Here is a 16,091-nt window from a genome sequence, read left to right on the forward strand (position 1 = left end):
TTAGGTCACCTCAGGTCCGCAGCAAACGGTAGTAAAAAAGAACGGGAAGATGACATACCAAAAGCTCTCCTTTTCTCCAGAACGCAGCATTCTCCGCAGTGTATTTTACAGACCCTCGCTCGCCTAGGTCCCCACTCCCCAAAAAAGACCCCCCCAAAACTAAGCCAAAAGGAGAGGAAATGGGGAGTGGATGTAGAACAGAAAAAATAAAACTGGATTTAGCTGGAACATGCTCTAATCTTGAGTTTATTTCTGGTTAAAAATATAGCAATCCAGTGCAGTGTAGTAAAGAAATCTGCTTGAAAGGCAGCAGAGAAACAGCTCAACATAAGCAAAGCGAGGCAGAGTCCACAGCCGGGCTGTGCCCAGCACGGTGGGGGGCTCACGGTCAGGACCGCCCCAGGCGCGAACGCGGAGGCCTGCGTATGGATGTGGCCGTGCCCCACAGACACGTCCATACGCACGGGCCAGGGGTGGCTCCAGCGCCCAAACATTCTGGGACCTTGTTCTTTCATTTGGATGATGGAGTGACTCTGGTAGAGAAGGCAGATCTGACTGAAACCAGGTACGTGGTGTATGGGGTGGGGGAGGGACAGGCTAGGATTGCTCAGGGACGTTCAAGCCACTGGATTCCACCCACATTCCTGTCCTGGGACCACACCAGCTCCGCACCATGACCTAGGCTTCTGGAAGGAGTGTGCGTATCTGGGGGCCAACAAAGATGGAAAACCCGTGTGCTTAGTGACCGCGAGAGAAGATGATGTTGCTGAGGGCCATGTCAGTCACTGCCATGACGTCTGATGGGGGCAGGCAAGCCTGGGTACACCTCCTGCGTGCCAAGTGTAGAAATGCCACACTCGGCGCCAGCTGTGATGGCTAAGTGAACCCACAGCGCTGCCTGCCCTGTCCCAGCCGCAGCCCTGCTTCCCGGGGGTCGGGGGGGGGCAGATGGGAAGGGGGAACATAAGGACTTTGCTTTCAGACTCTGTGGGGAGGGAGCCTCGCCGTGAAGGCCAAAGGGAGCAGAGGGCAGGGTGTGGCATTTTGGGGGGAAGAAGAGAAGAGGCGGCAGGTCCCTGCTTTCTCAAGTACACGGCACAGATTGAACACAGAGGCCCAGGCTGCTGCCGGGCAGGACGGCACGCCCTCTCCCCCCTGCCGCTCGCCGGTACGCGTCACCCGCTCGCTCTTCCAGGACCCGGACGAAAAGCAGAGGTAGCAGGCTTCCCACACTCAGCCTCACAGCGGCTGCTTCCCCACCTGCCAGGGCTGGTGGGACCGGCTCAGCCGCACACGCAGGGGTCTTCCTCCGGCTGCCTCCTTTTCCAGTCCCAGGCAGGGTGTGATGGCGGCGAGGACTGTGGCCATTTGTTTTTGGCCATTGATTTGCTGGGATCCCTTTCCTTTCCACATCAAGCTGGAGGGTCGGCGTGCTGGCCTCCTTCTGCCATGCCACACAGCATCGTGTTATACAAGCAAAGAATTTTGGCTAAAATCCAAAAAACATTACCCAGAAAAAAAGGCAAACTGTGAGTAATACCCAATCATGTTCTGTGAAAAGACTCAGAAGTGGTCGTTGGGCCGTCCCGAGTTACGATCCGTCCCTTTTGTACACCAGCCGTTGTTTTTGCTAACGCGACATCCCGTCAGATGAAAAAGTTAATAAACAAAATGGCGACTCCGATGTTGAGCAAGATCACCATGGCCACCAGGATGGGAGCCGAGCCCTGCAGCGGGAGGAGGACGAGAGAGGTGAGCCCGTGTCTGGCCTGCCCCACCCCCCAACCAGGAGCTCCGAGACGGCAGCCAGGGTGGTGGCCCAAGTCCAGGAGAGGGGCCCCTTGCTTCTTGGGCTGCAGTGACTGGTCCTGGAGTTCCCTCCAGCTCTGGATCACCTTAAGTAAACGTCCTCAGCAGCTAGGACAAAATACTGTCCCTGGGATTCCCGGTATGGCCTACCCAGAACGGCCCCAGCCTTCAGCCTGAGCCCCCCCAATCCGCTGATGTCCCAGCCGTCAAACAGGCTTCTCAGCAAACCCCCTCCTTCCCGTCAGCTGCGCAGGCTCTGGGCCTCGTGCTGTCCCCGTGCAGCCTCGGGCTGCCTGCAGGCCTTTCCTGCCCCCGAAGTGCCTGGGCCCAGACTCCCCTCCCTGGGCTGACTGTCCTTGGAGCGTCCGTGCTGAGGGGTGCAGAGGCCCCCGTGCTGCACAAGGGGCACCAGCGGAGTAAACATGTGCCCGCTGGAGGCAGGGAGCTTCTCCCAGCACCAACATAGCGCAGGCGGCCACAGAGAGAACCTCTTCCCATGTCTGCCACCCATGTCCACTGTCCTGCTTCGTAGCATGACCGCGCGTGCACCGTGTAGGCACGTGGGTACACACGCCGCAGAGGCGTGCTCGTTCCCGGCTGCCGCCCCAGCGACCAGGCCTGTGAGCACAAGCTGCTCTTCCCCAGCGGCTGCTCCTAGGGCTGTGCTCCGGTGGGATCGGGGCACGGGGAGGCAGGAGCACTAAGGAACCAGCCCACCCACAAGATGTTCCCAGTGCTTTCAAGGGAGGCACCTGCCCCCAAGCAGCAGCTCCTCCCAGGGACAAGCATGGACAATGACCCTGCCTGGCCGCACTGTGGGTCCCAGAGGTGTCCAAGACTCGGTATGCCCTGTGGGGCAGGTATGTGGCACTCCAGCAGCGGGCCAGGCCCTCACGGGCTGCTGCCGTCACTGCAGCGTGGAGCGCACGGGAACATTAGCCTCTGGGTGGGGCTGAGAAGCTGTCTGGCCCGGGGCGCAGGACATGGCTGCCCCTCCAGGTGAAGGGTCCCAGAAGGTCCCTCCTGTGAGAACCCACCCGGCCCCACACAGTCCAGCCCCAGGGCCTCTATTCTATCCTCCAAGCTGCCTGCCAGGGGAGGTGAGCTTACACGAGGACTTGTGAGTGAGCCCCAGTGTCCCCCACTGGCCGTGGTGACCGGGATCGCAGCCACGCCCCACGTGTCAGGTGAGCCAGGAAGGCTGTGTCCTCAGGCTACGTGCAAAGAACTGCAGCTCTGGTAGGGAGGGAAGCCTTGGCCTGGACGGCCTTCACAAAGTTTTATCCTCTGTCCACCTTGCCCATGAGAGTGGGCATCGTGGGAGGGCCCAGTGCCTGGCCCCCAAGTTAAAAGGTATGGCCTGGACAAAACAGTCCTGAGCTGGTCCCCAGCCTGATGCCCCAGTGGCTCTGGCTGGCCCTCCGTGCTCTTCTCCAGGACCCGGGACTGCCCTTGGACCCGGTGATAGCGAGGCTTCCTTACCAGAGCAGGGGTGGACCCTCCTGGGGCCGGGGGTGTGTGTGCAGGGAATGGAATCCCACTACAGCCCCGTTTCTTTTGGGAGCTTCGAGACCACCCAAGTGCATTTGCTGCTAGGATCAAGCCTGGGAGTAACCCTCCCTTGGCCCTAAAGGAAGGTGGGACCCCATCACCCACAGAGGCTTCCAGTGGGAGGGACCCTTTTCTGGGGAAGGAACCGCCACCCCCCGCTCCCCCAAGCCCCCCTTCAGCTGGAGGCAGCAGGGCGCTGCCTGCCGCCAGTGGCCAGTGAGGACTCACCGTGCTGGACTTGAGCTCGTCCCCGTTCTCCTCGTCCGACTCCAGCGCCACGGGGGAGGACTTCTGGGGCGGGGAGAAGGCCAAGTCCCAGCGCAGCAGCCGGGGCTCAGCCCGGTCCCCCAGCCGCAGGCTCTCCAGCCTCTGCACCGCGGGCTCCGCACAGGGGGCCGGCCTGGTGCTGTCCTTGTTCTGGGACTTGGACCGCAGTCTCTGGGCCCCAAAGCCCCGGTCGTCGGCGCGGGGATCGTCGCCCAGGCCGCGGCAGGCCCCCCCCTTGCTGTGGCGTCTCTTCTGGGGCTGGGCCTCCTGCACGTACGAGTCCATCCTCCGCAGGGGCTTCATCTCTAGCTCGTAATTGCTCAGCTTCTCCTCCTCCAGCTCCAGCAGCTGTGCAGCCCCGCAGCCAGGATTGCCGGCCCGGTGGTGGGAAGTCCACGAGAACGTGGGGGGCGACTCCGTCCGCCGCTCCCGCGACTTGGGGTTGCCTGGCTGCTTGTGGCCCGGGCCCCGGCAGCGGAAGTCGTCCGTGGGCTGACTGCTCCGGAGGGTGCTGCCGCGGATGCCCCTGGAGCCGCCGGCCTTCTCCTCGCCCCAGCTGTTGCGGGCATAGTCCCCTCCCCGGCCCTCCAGGAGCATCTGGATGTCCCCGCCTCGCTCCTCGTCCACCGAGACCTGCCGGGAGAAGTGGGCAACCTTGTTCCGTGAGGCAGGGGCCGGGGGTGGGGTGGCCGTGGGGCTGGCAGGGAAGCTCTGCAGGGGGCTGTCGTCGGGGGTCAGGTCCGAGGGGGTGGTGCCTTTGCGGTACAGCTCGGGGCTCTCCTGCTGCAGGGGCGTCCCCGTGGAGGCCACCTCGATGTCACTGCTGGAAATCGGGTGCTTCGGCCGCTGGTACTCGAGCCCTTTATGGAGGGGCAGGAAGCACACAGAGGTTGGGTTACTCAGACCCTGTGTGTCTCTTGAGGCCTGATCTCACCAGAGGACCGCAGGAGACCAGGATGGGGCCTGGGCCGTGGGGGGCAGCGGCCAGAGCTAGGGCACTTGCCGTTCACCAGTGGGGTGTGGGCACAGTGGTTCCCAGAGCCCTTGTGTATCACCCGAAGCCCAACGGGCACTTTGAGGGTGACCAGGTCCCAAGGGGCAACGGTGGACAGAGGCTCTGGTCCGCCCCCCCCCCCCAGCCACACAAGAGATCCAGGGCTCAGCATGCAAATGCATGGGCCGGCCTGCCCCATGCTCTCAGGTCCTCTGTCCCCCACCCCAGGTTCCTCCTAAAGTTGGAAAGAAGCCTCTTGTGTTAGGTGGCCTGCTACAGGTCTGAGGACCTCCCTGGGTGCAGTGTGTGAGAACAGGAGTGGTCTCCCCTCTCCACTTCTCTGCTGGAGCCTCTGAGCTGGGGCCGGAAGGGCTGCCGGAGATGTGGCCCCCACGGTCTGGCAGGGGCTGGACCCAGCTCTCTGTTCGTGGAGGAGAAATGTGGCACGTTATTGCCCCTGGGGATTTTGAGAGCAGGGAGCAGCACAAGGCCGAACTTCAGACACCGGCTTAGTCGTCATGGCTACTCCACAGAAGGGTGTCTGAGAGAGGCCCATGGGGTCCTGGGGTAGGGACCTCAGACCTGTGAGTGCTGGGCTGAGTGACTGGTCAGCCCCATCCACTCGCCAAGTCCATACACACCCCATCTGGCGCATGAGGGCCCGGGGGCTGGGGTGGCAGTGCACCCCTGCAAGCACAGAGGGTCTGAAGCAGCTGCCCTGAGAGCTGGCCCCCTCAATGGGGGTCCCTAGGGTGCCCTACCACAGGAGGCCAGGGATCACACCCCTGCCTTGCCCTGCTTGTGCCTGGGATGACCTCGGGCCAGGGGAGCCCAGATACCACGCCCCATGGGAAGGCCAGGAGGCTGCTGGTCAGCTGCACTGTGGACTCCGTACACAGGAGGGAGGCCCCACGCCCTCCCATTCGGCCCCAGCACCTCGACTGCCGGTGCCGACAGCCGGGAGCCAATGCTCAGCTAAGATTAGTTCCAGAGCACAAGCCACTCCTGGCAGCATCACTGTCCAAACCAGGGTCGATGGGGTAGGGTCACAGCTGGACTCCCAACACCCGTGTCCCCTGTCTTGGGTCCTCCTGCCTCCCGGAAGCAGGCCTGGCCTCTCTGGGCTGCCCGCAAGGCCGGAACCCCTGCCAGGGAGGCCTAGAGCCATGGGCTCCAGGACAGCTTGGGGTGGTCGGGGAAGAACGGCTTCTGCTCCCTCCTGGGTCCTAACCAGGATGGAGGAGGGGGAGGGGGCAGCGGGCAGCTAGTCCGGCCTGAGGGTGGGCTCTCCAGTGTCTGGTCATCGCTAACCCCTGCTCCAGGCTTCCTTCTGCCCCGAGCTGTATCAGGGCTCACGGGCTAGACACAGCTGGACCCTGGTTGCGGTGCAGTGGCTTGTAGCTCCTGCCCGTGTGAGAGCTGCGCTGTCCCCCCTGCCGGCCCCCATGCGTCCCAGGCCCCGGTTCATACAGTGTAAACACTGAAGCCCTATTTCCTCAGTGAGCTCGATAGCCCCCGGACTGGACAGAGTGGTTCCAGAAGAAAGCTCTAGAACCACAGAGCGGTAAGGGCGGGGGGTGCGTGGACAGTGCCCTCTGTGGAGAGCAGGAGTGGCGCACAGACAGAGCGCAGGGGCGGGGGGTGGGGAGCTGCTGCAGCCTCGCACCCCGAAGTGCATGTCTGAGGGAGGCGTGTGCCGCGGCCCCGCACGCAGACGCCCCTGCTGGGAGGCACACTCACCGTTTTCCCGGTGCTGGAAGGAAGGCGAGAACTCTTTGGCAGTGATCCTGGCGATGCGTGCCTCCTCCTGGGCCTTCTGTGCTGCGGTGAGGGCGGCCTCAGCCTTGGCCCGGGAGTGGGAGGTCCTGGCAGGGGGAGGCAGGGAGGGCGGTCAGGCCTCTTGAAGCAAGGTGGAGGGCCAATGGCCTCCAGACCCCGTGCATTCATTCATCCAGCCAATACACCACCCCCCAAAGAGCCGGCCTGAGTGCTTGCCCGTGCCTCCGGGCCCAGGGCGCACCCCAGCGAGGGCAGGACCTGGCCTAAGACGGATGTCTGCGCCCGCAGGAGGGCTCAGCCCGGTCCAGCAGCAGGTCCTCCTGAAGGAGCCTCCATCCTGCCCAGTGTCGTGTCTGCACGCTAGAGGACAAAACGCGCAGCCAGCGCATCTCTGAGCCTCCAGACACAAGCAGGAGCCTGGTCCATGCTGGCCTGCCCAGGCAGGCAGTTGGGGTACCCAGCCACACCTGTGGGTGTGGTGAGCAACGGGCTGGCCCGGCTCTGGAGCGGGAACGGGGCAGGCTTGATGCCCGGACCAGCCAGCTCTCAGAAAGTCCAAGGGTGTAAGGAACAAAACACACCTTCCCCGGGACCAGGCTTGACTCCAGGCCCAGGGCGGGCAGCGGCTGCCAGGGCTGGACCCTGTGTCGGAGCCAGACCTGCCTCCCAGGCCAGCGCCAGCCCAGCAGCCACCGGGGCAGCCTCCAAATGCCTCTGTCCCACGGCACCTGCGGGGCTCTGGGAAAGGAAGTTGGGGTGCGCAGGGGCTGACCTGCGGCCACCGGACCTTCTTGACCATCCCGTCACTCCCCTGCAGGCGTGTGCAGGGGACCAGCACAGAGCTTGAGAGATTTCTCCAAGTCAGCATGAAACGTGGTCTCCAGATGCTGAGAGAAATCACGTCCGCGTCCCATGGGCTCTGCCCAGGGAGGACGCCCAGCTCCCATCGGCTCCTAACTGGGGGCGACCGCCACATGGAGCACAGGCATGGCCCTGCCCTGTAGGACCTGTGTGGCCTGGGGAGGTGCTTCTCTGGGACTCAGTTTACCCTCTTGGTCCCACGGACTCTGGCAGCACTGCCCTCGTGTGTGGGGCCTAACGTCCCTAAGCTCAGGCCTGACATGGGAGACTCTTCCACACACACATACACACACACACACACACACACACACACACACACACACACACACACACACTCCCGACAGCCCCGCCCCGAGGACGCCACACCCCAGCGAGGACGCTGCCTTGCACCTGCCAGCAGGACAACCCCGTGTTGTCTCCACGCGGAAGCCCACACGAGACCCACCTCCTCTGCGTGACGGGGTGCCCGAGGCAGGATGAGCCCAGGTGTCCGTGCACCTCCCCAGCCCAGTGTCCTGGCTCCAGGGCACTGCATCCCAACCCTGGAGACACCAATAAGCTATGGCTTGTCCCTGAGAGGGGCAGCCTGTCACCAAGGACAGATCACTTGATAAATGGTCATTGCTTCCTGAGGACTCCTCCCCGCGTGGGGGGCGGGGTGCTGCTGGAGCCCTGGAGGAGCCACTTCCGCCCCATCCTGCCCAGCCTCCGGGCTGCAGCCCAGCCCCTGACGCTCTGGTCTGCACCGTGTCCTGCCCTGGCCTCACCACAGCCTTCACCAGACCGTGGTGCCCTGCAGCTAAGACACGCAGCCTGAACACAGTGGACAGACGAGGCCCAGCTGGACGGCCTGGCCCTGGGGAGGGGTGCTCTTGCCGACGGCGCGTTCTCGACATGCACCCAGACCAGCACAGCGGCTGAGCTTGGCTCTGGGGAAATGATACAGATTTCCCCAGAATGTTCCGTGAGTTGGTTTGGTTTGCCCTAATGACTGTCCTATCAAGCTGTGACTCACGTGCCATACAGTTCACCCATTTAAGGTCTACAATGCAGCGGTTTTTGGGGTCTTCATGGCATGCACTCACACTGCACCGCTTTAAGAATGCCTTCGGCACCCCAAGACCCCACGCCCTTTATCCCCTGTGACCCCCTTGCCCAGCCCCTCCCCACAGCCCTCTCTGTCAGGGGGTCTGCTCTGACTCTCCTGCCCAGCTGGTTCTCTTGTGACTCACGTTTTTAACTGCAGCTCACCTAACGAATTAAAAGGGTACCGTTGGGGCACCAAGCACGTTCACTGGACTGTGCAGGAAGTATTTCCGTCTGGTTCCAGGATGTTTCCATCCCCCAGAAGGAAGCCCATCCCCATGAGCAGTCCCTCCCCACTCCCACCTTGCCCCAGCTTGGGGGCTTCTCCGTGACCATTTGGCGTTGACAAAGCACCCACCATGGTCACGGGGCCCGACTGCACATGGCTGCCGCGTGTGACACTGGTGCCCCCCATCCAGGAATCTGAGCCGGTGATGCGTGTGTCTGCCGGGGATCAGAGCAGGCAATGACCACCCTAGCCTCTTGGACACCTCCGTGTACCGCGTCTGGGAAGGGCCTGTTCCAGACGCACAGTGCACTCCCGTCCATGCTGCTGCGGGCTGCAGACCCAGCCATGGAGGTCAGGTGAGGGAACACGGGGGCTCCCAAGCCCGGTGGGAGGCACTCGAGGTCGAGAAATGCCCACGGACAGACGCCCAGGCCTCTTGGTGTGAGCAGTCCCATGGGCCATCACAGCACTCACTGGGCCCGCACCCCAGTGCCTTCCAGTAAAAGGCTGCTCTGTGAGCTTGTTCAAGAGCAGACCAGATGGAGAGCAGCGGAGCTGAGCGGGGGCGCACACGCTGTGCCGGAGGCCTTGAGCTCCCTGGAGGCCAGGCCCAGCAGGGGAACGTCATGAGTGCCATTCAGGGGCACACGTCCGACACAAACCTGGGGCTCAGGAGAGGGACGGCCAGGCTCTGGACCTGGAAGAACCTGGTCAGCCTCACAGGGGCCTCAGGCTTCCCGGGAAGACCCTCGATGCTGTCTGCTGGGGTCACGCAAAGGGAGTTCAGGGGAAACGACCCAAAGACCAGCATCGAGGGTCTGGGACAGGGCCCGGGGCTCTTACGCTGTGGTTCTTCCTCCAAGTTGAACGTGGATGGCGTAGGGCAGGCAACACCCCTACCCAGACCCCCCTCCCGAGATCATGGAGATGTCCTCGGCTGCCTGGTCACGACAGGTCTCCCCGTTCCCAGCAGCATTGCCAACCAGGTGAATGTGGGTGGACATGGAGCCCAAACAGCTCTGGACCAAGAGACGGGACAGGTCACCCCCCAAGACGGGTGGCAGAGCATGGCCACTGGAGGAAATGCCGCGGGGTAATGGGCAGCTACAGACGGCCGGTGAGGAGTGCTTAGAGCCACAGCCAAGCGCGCACCCGCTGTTGGACGAGGCTGCTCCCGGGTCGGAGGTGCAGAAGAGCAGTGAGACATTGTGTTGGTGAAAGCAAGCAGCGACCTTGAGGGCTCCTCATTCAGAGGGGCAACGTGCCTGCGCGTGTGTCATACGAGCGCCCGCCTCGCGGGACTGCGCTTCGGTCCCCCCAGTGTCGGGCTAGCAGGGCATGGTGTGGAAGCATCTGCACACGTGCCCCAGCGGCATGCGTGTCAGCATGTGGAGCCACCCCTTCAGGTCCTCCGTCCCCACTGGACATGTGGCTTGGCCACGGCAGCCTCTCCCACGGAGGAACTCCTCTAACAGCCTCCCTTCTGTTTCTGTCCCAAACCCTGTAAACAAAGTGACCAGGCTCTCCACCCCCACCTTCTCCAGCGACCCAGGGCTGCTGCCAGGGAGGGTCCGTGGGACCGCACATCTTCGGGCAGCGGCTGCACGGCGCTGGTGTGGCCTGGGCCCCGACGGACGGCGAGAGCCTGGTCACTACCTTCACGCTGTCCTGTGGGCTCCCGGCCTCGAGCCTAGAGGCTCCGCTGCTGTCTTGCAGCCTGCACGGTGGGCTGTGGCCCCACCGTCCCACAGGGGACCCTCCCGCGGGGGGCACGCTCCCGGAGAGCAGGGTGTGCGCACCCCTGGAGGGGCCGCTGTTTGCTTTCCACATCTTCACTTAGTAAAAATACCACAAACGTTAATTCACCAACATCGTCCGTGTATTTACATACATACGTTCACACATAGAAAATACGCTGTGCCAGCCTTAAAATAAAATTGAATCAAGAAGAGTGCGTTTAATAGAGAAAACCTCCCGGCGCGTCACCAGGGCTGACGCTGAATGAGACTCGGGGCTGGGCCGGCATCGAGCTCTCCGGGTGAGCAGTGGGGCGCCTGAGCCCCCCGCCCCCCACAACCAGCGCGGGGACCCAGAGGGCCGGCGGGGAGGAAGCGGCGCCCCCGCCCCCTGCTGCGCTGGGCTCCCTCCCCCACGGAGACCGCGCAGGACGCGGACGCACCACCTCGGGCAGCAGAGGCCTGTGACAGGATGGAGGGTGACAGGCCCATGTCCGCCCCCCACCCAGTTCCACCCTTGGCACCTGAACTGGACCGGTCGCCCCCGTCCTGGAACCCGGGGCTGTGACCACCTTGGGAAATAGGGTCTGTGCGAGGTGTGGCACCACTGGAAATGCCGGCTGCCCCAGAAATCTGCATTCCCGGTGCTCCCAGGTGATGCTACCAGTGGTCCTGGGACCTCGCTCTGAGACCCACTGTACCAAACGCCAGAGACCTGAGACTCTCTGCCCCTGTCCTCGGCCCTCTCCTCCCCCGCCCTCCCGGGCCTGCAGCTGTTCTGCATGCAACCCTTCGTCCTGGACAGGCCCCACCTTCCGTCCACTCTGCACCTGATGCAGGCCCCACAGCCAGCCAGCAGCCCACTCCCACACCCTGGATTGAGGGCATCCCGCCAGCACCAGCCCCGACCCAGACAAATGGGGGCATGTGACCCGGGATGGGCTCCCCAGCTCTCGGGTCTCCAGCTTGGCCAGACCCTCCCCACCCAATTCAGAATGTGGTTGTCTTCACAGTCCAGTGTTCCTTGTTACTCCTTGAGGGCCAGGCCCCCTGTAGGATGTCACCGCAGAGCACCCCGCTGTCACCAGTGCTGGTAACTGAGGGGCTCAAGTGGGCCTCCGGGGCGGGGGGGGGGCAACAGGTGCCTGGGGGAGGTTTGTGCTGGGTGCACAGAGCTGGGCCAAGGGGGCTCGTGCCAGAGGGACTCCCCTCTCACCAGCCCTTGACCCGTTCCCTCCTGGCAGACGCCCTGGTCAGGGGTCTTACACGTTGCAACAGGACACCTGCCTCGTGGTCCAGAGGGCTCATTTTCACCGCCCGCTCCTTCCCCCACCACACACCACGCAGTTCACCCTTTTACAACTTGGGGCCTTTCAGCACATTCACAGAGCTACGCGGCCATCACCTCGAATTCTCGAACGTCTCCGTCTCCTCCCAAAGTCCCCCGTCCCCATCAGCAGTCACCCCCACCCGCCAGTCCCTCCCAGGCCCCCTGCAGCGGCCCTCCGCCTTCCGACTTCTGACTCTGGCTCCTGCTCATGAGCGGGGTCCTGCGACACGCAACCCCAGCACCCGCGTCAAGTCTCGCCACACTGGGCCTCGTGCCCATGCTTTCTGGGCCAAACCTGCTCCCCAACCTGACATGGGTTTCGGGGTCTGCTGCCTGGGCAGGGTAGCCCCTGGTGCATGAGACACCTTCACCCTAACCAGGTTTGTGGGGCCATGTCCATCGTGCAGCCCGGCGGCACCAGACCCATCTGTCCCCTACCCCCCACGTGGGGCCCAGGGAAGGACAGGCACGTGTGGGGCAGAACCTGGAAGAGAGGCTGACACCTCAAAGCCAGAGTTCAGGGATAAGCAAACGCGGTATGATTAGCTCACGTTAATGCAAAATCCTTCCTCCCCAGCCAGCGTGCTGGCTCCGTGAACCGTTTCTACAAACCCACGGAAGACCAGCGGGACCCCATAACCACTCAACTAATGGACGTGCTCGAGGCCGTCCCGTGAGTGAGAGCCGCGCTCGCTCTATAAAAACTCTGTTCCCGCACCTTCCCCCAGCATTCCCGTCCAAGCCAGGGTGGCACTTGGGGTCCCCCGTGTGTGCCGGCCGCCCCATCACCACCCCGGCTCTGGGCTTGTGGCCGCCGGTGCACTCAGGCCCCATGCGCTGCTGCCTGGCCCCCAATCCCAGCCCCTGGCCCCCCACCATCAGTGTGGCCCTGTGCAGAGAGGAGAGGGCACACTGGGCCTGGCAGCAGATGCCAGGGCACGGACAATGGGGGTGTCTGCGTTTTTAAGGAGGGGGCCTGACGTTGTGGAACAGGCATGAAGTTCCACGTGCTGTGCAGTCCGTCACTGGCCTGCCAGGTGCCCCTAGTTAGAGGTCTTGCCCCCATCCCACTTGCAGCTGTGTCCCTGGCCTTGGAGGACAGTGACGGCTGTGGGAATAGGCGGGCTGTGGCATGAAGGCTCTCGCCGGCACAGGGAACGAAGGGGCGCGCCCAGTGAGGCACCTGGGGCAGCGGGGTCCGCTCTCAGATCCCGTGTGGCAAAGCGTGCTCTGGCAGCCACCGAGAGGCACGGCGGACTCTCCTGCCCGGTGGAGACATGCAGCTTTTGTCTTTCCCGGGCCTGGGAGGCTCTCAGCCCCACCGAGGGTGTGTGCATAAGCTAGGGGCTGAGCCGTGTCCCCGGGAGACGTGCTGGGCCCTAACCCATCCGGAAGGACGTGATGGAGGGAAGACATGGTCGTCAGGGCACAGACACACGCCCGGAGAGCGGCCTCAGGAGGAGCCGGCCTGCCCACACCGCCTCTCAGACGTCCAGCCCCCAGGACCCGAGGTGAAAGGCTCCATTAAGCTGCCCCCGCCGGCGGTGCTGGGGGACACAGCCTGAGCCGACAGCACGTGCGTGGTTTCATTCCACACACAGCCCCTCACTCGCACCATCTCTTCCTCATCGGCCATCACCAATCCCTGAGTCACCCTCAGGCCTGTGGTTTGAGCCAGTCCCACCGGCCTGGGGGCTCAGGGACGCTGAGACCAAACCGAACTCCGAGAGCCAAGGAAGAGAGTCTTCCTGCCATCCAAGCAAGCCGGGCCCTGACCGCTGTATGCAGGACAGGGCAAGGGCCCAGTCCGGAGCCAGCTGCCCCTGCGGCTGGCCGGGACAGCCCTGCCACCCCACGCTCGGTGTGCACCATCCAGCCCTGGAGGACGCAGCCCGTCCCTCCTGGACCCGACTCCCTACGCCCTGCAGCCCAGCACCCGTCCGTGGACAGGTGTTCCCGTCACAGAGGAAACGAAGGCCAGCTTCCGACCCCCGATCTGACCACTCCCAGCCTGCTCTGCGCCCACGAGGTGCCGTCCTGCAGCCCGGGCGTGCCCAGGGCCTCCTAAGCAGGACCACCTGCCAGTGCCCCGCCCTCCCTGCCCCTCCAGATCCACGTTGGTAAATGGAGGCTGTGGCTTCTGCAAACCTGTGTGACTTCCTCACCAGGAGTCCGCTGCTCTGATAAACTAAGTTGGGGGGGGGGGACCCTGGCTGGGCTGGGCTGGGAGGGAGCAGGATCAGGGCTGGTGCAGGGGAGGGGAGGGAAGGGAGAAGCTGGCAGGGACCTGGCACGCGCTTGAGAGTTTTCAGGTGAGAAAGCAGCCACAGTACCACCCGAGAGCTGGTCAGAAACACAGGTTCTCAGGCCCCACCAACCTGCAGAACCACAGAAACCCAGCTCAGAACAGGCCAGGCTGAGCCTCCAGTGTGCCACCCCTCTGACCAGGACTCAGCCTTCATCCTTCAGGGGCGCCAGGCAGGTGGTGCCCTGGGGGGAGACCAGAGACCAGCCCAGAGCACCTTGAAGGAGCAGTTCCGAGCCTGGGCTTGAGGGCCTGGCCCTCTGCCTTCCCACATACATGGGCCGGTCACCAGGCCCCTGTGGACCCCAGCCTCCCTGCTGGGGAACGGAGACCCCACAGGCCATGCTGCCGGCACCAGCCCAGCACGCAGGAAGCCCGGGAGGAGCCCCAAGCTGGCTTCTCGCCGCCCCGATCCCCAGCCCCATCCATCGTGGTGAAGGGGCCGGTGGCTGTGCCAGCCCTGGTCCCTCCTCCAGGCCCCGAGCTGAGGGAGCAGGCCCCTGGCAGGCCCGCGGAACTCTAGGGACAGAGCGGACCCTACTACCAGAGGTCAGGCTCACCCAAGGGGCGGGCCGAGAGGGGATGTCAGAAAGACCTGCCCTGGTCAGAGCAGACAGGGAGGCCCTGGAGATCCTGGGGTGGAGTCTGGGGGTCCATCCTCCCATTTGCAACTGGAATGTCCCTTCTTGACAGAACCCCGAGGCTGCTTTATTTCAGGAAGCACGTGGGCAACCGTGTTGAGGGCAGCCCTCAGGCCCCAGGCTGCTCCCCCTCCAGTGCCGACGGCACCAAGCAATCTCCGTGCTCCCTCTGGGGGCCTCTGGCCACAGCCCGCGAGCCTTGTGTGTGTGTTCAGCGGCCCCGGCAGCCGTCAGTCAGCAGACAAGCTCAGAGCCGTGAGCCGTTGTTGGGGCCGCCGCGCGTGCGCTCGTCAGGAGAAGCACATGGGGAGCCCCGGCCAAGCTCCGCAGACTGCACACGCACCCTTCTGGAGGGACCGCTCGCCCCACCTGTGTGCCTCCCCCCAGCAAGGGACAGGCCAGCTGGAGGACGAGCTGCCTGAGGCCCCAGGACCTGCAGCACAACGTCCCCTGGGGGCCCACAGAAATGCAGACACTCAGGCCCACCAGGCCCTGCCAAATCAGGGGCCCCCTGCACCTCGGCCCCGATGAGGCTACCCGGGGGGCATGGGAGGAGCCAGCGGCGGTGGGCCCTGAAGCTTCTGAGGCTGGGGGGCTTCTCAGAGAGAATACAAAATGCCTACGAGGATGTGTGGTCAAGGCCCTGCCAGTCGAGCCTCATCCGTGCCTGGGACCCACCTCTGGGGCAGGGGTGCAGCGCGTGCCTCGGGAGGAATGTGCGGGGGCCCAGGCTGGGCGGAAGGGTGGGGGCGTTCATGCATGTGGGGGCCGTGGCTGTAACCAACACCCAGGATAGAGATAAGCCATCAGGTGAATTCCAGAATCACTCCTTCACCGGGGGGACAGGGACTGCCGTGGGTAGGTCCTGTCCCGCATTTCTCGAGGTCGGCCAGGTGCTCTGTCCAGGCAGGGCTGCCAAACACTGCTGGGGGGACATTCCCACAGGCTTGGGTCTCTTTGGAGAGCTGGGTGTGTGACCCAGGGCCCCCGGCGTGCACCCCATGGGACACGTCACCACTGGTATTCTGTTTGTCCTACAGGCTGTGTCGTCACGCCCTGTGGACAGCCGGCCGTGAAGCCCGGCGGGCAGGCTGGAGGTGTCAGGCGTGTCCGCAGCTCCGGACCTGCCTTTCCCGCCCCCCGCCGGGCCCAAGAACGTCACACTCTAGCGCCAGCGGCTCGGCCAGCGGCTGGTGGTCACGGAGTGCCCCGCGTCCACCCTCAAGGTGCACCCGCGGACGTGACGGCGGAACCCCCCGCATCTGCACACAGCGATCCCCCATGTGCTCACGTGGGTGACGGGCGGCGTACCCAGCTCACCGTGACAGGTGGGGATGCCAAGACCAGAGACGGGAAAGGCCTCAGCTTTAAGTCACGAGCGCCACCACGGTGTCAGACCTGTACAGGTGTTGGGGGCACAGGAGAGATAAAGGCCCAGCCCTTGCCCTCGGGAGGCTCACAGGGCCAGACAGGCCTTCACCACAATGCCTCTTGTTCTAGCAG

The 16,091-nt window shown here is 64.0% G+C and overlaps 1 protein-coding gene across 1 annotated transcript in view; it reads right to left on the reverse strand.

Annotated features, from left to right (window-relative positions):
- Positions 1-217: 217 nt before the first annotated feature.
- The window catches only part of JPH3 (junctophilin 3), a 77,120-nt gene continuing 61,246 nt past the window's right edge, over positions 218-16,091 (reverse strand). The window contains exons 3-5 of the mRNA XM_045772776.2: positions 6,362-6,486; positions 3,589-4,487; positions 218-1,727 (exon numbers count right to left, since the gene is read on the reverse strand). Of these exons, the coding sequence (XP_045628732.2) occupies positions 1,647-1,727; positions 3,589-4,487; positions 6,362-6,486 (1,105 nt within the window). The 3' untranslated portion in view covers positions 218-1,646. The remainder of the gene's footprint in view (positions 1,728-3,588; positions 4,488-6,361; positions 6,487-16,091) is intronic.

The sequence above is a fragment of the Ursus americanus genome, chromosome 21, assembly GCF_024610735.1.
Source record: "Ursus americanus isolate L20-20 chromosome 21, mUrsAme1.1.p, whole genome shotgun sequence".
Classification (NCBI taxonomy): domain Eukaryota; kingdom Metazoa; phylum Chordata; class Mammalia; order Carnivora; family Ursidae; genus Ursus; species Ursus americanus.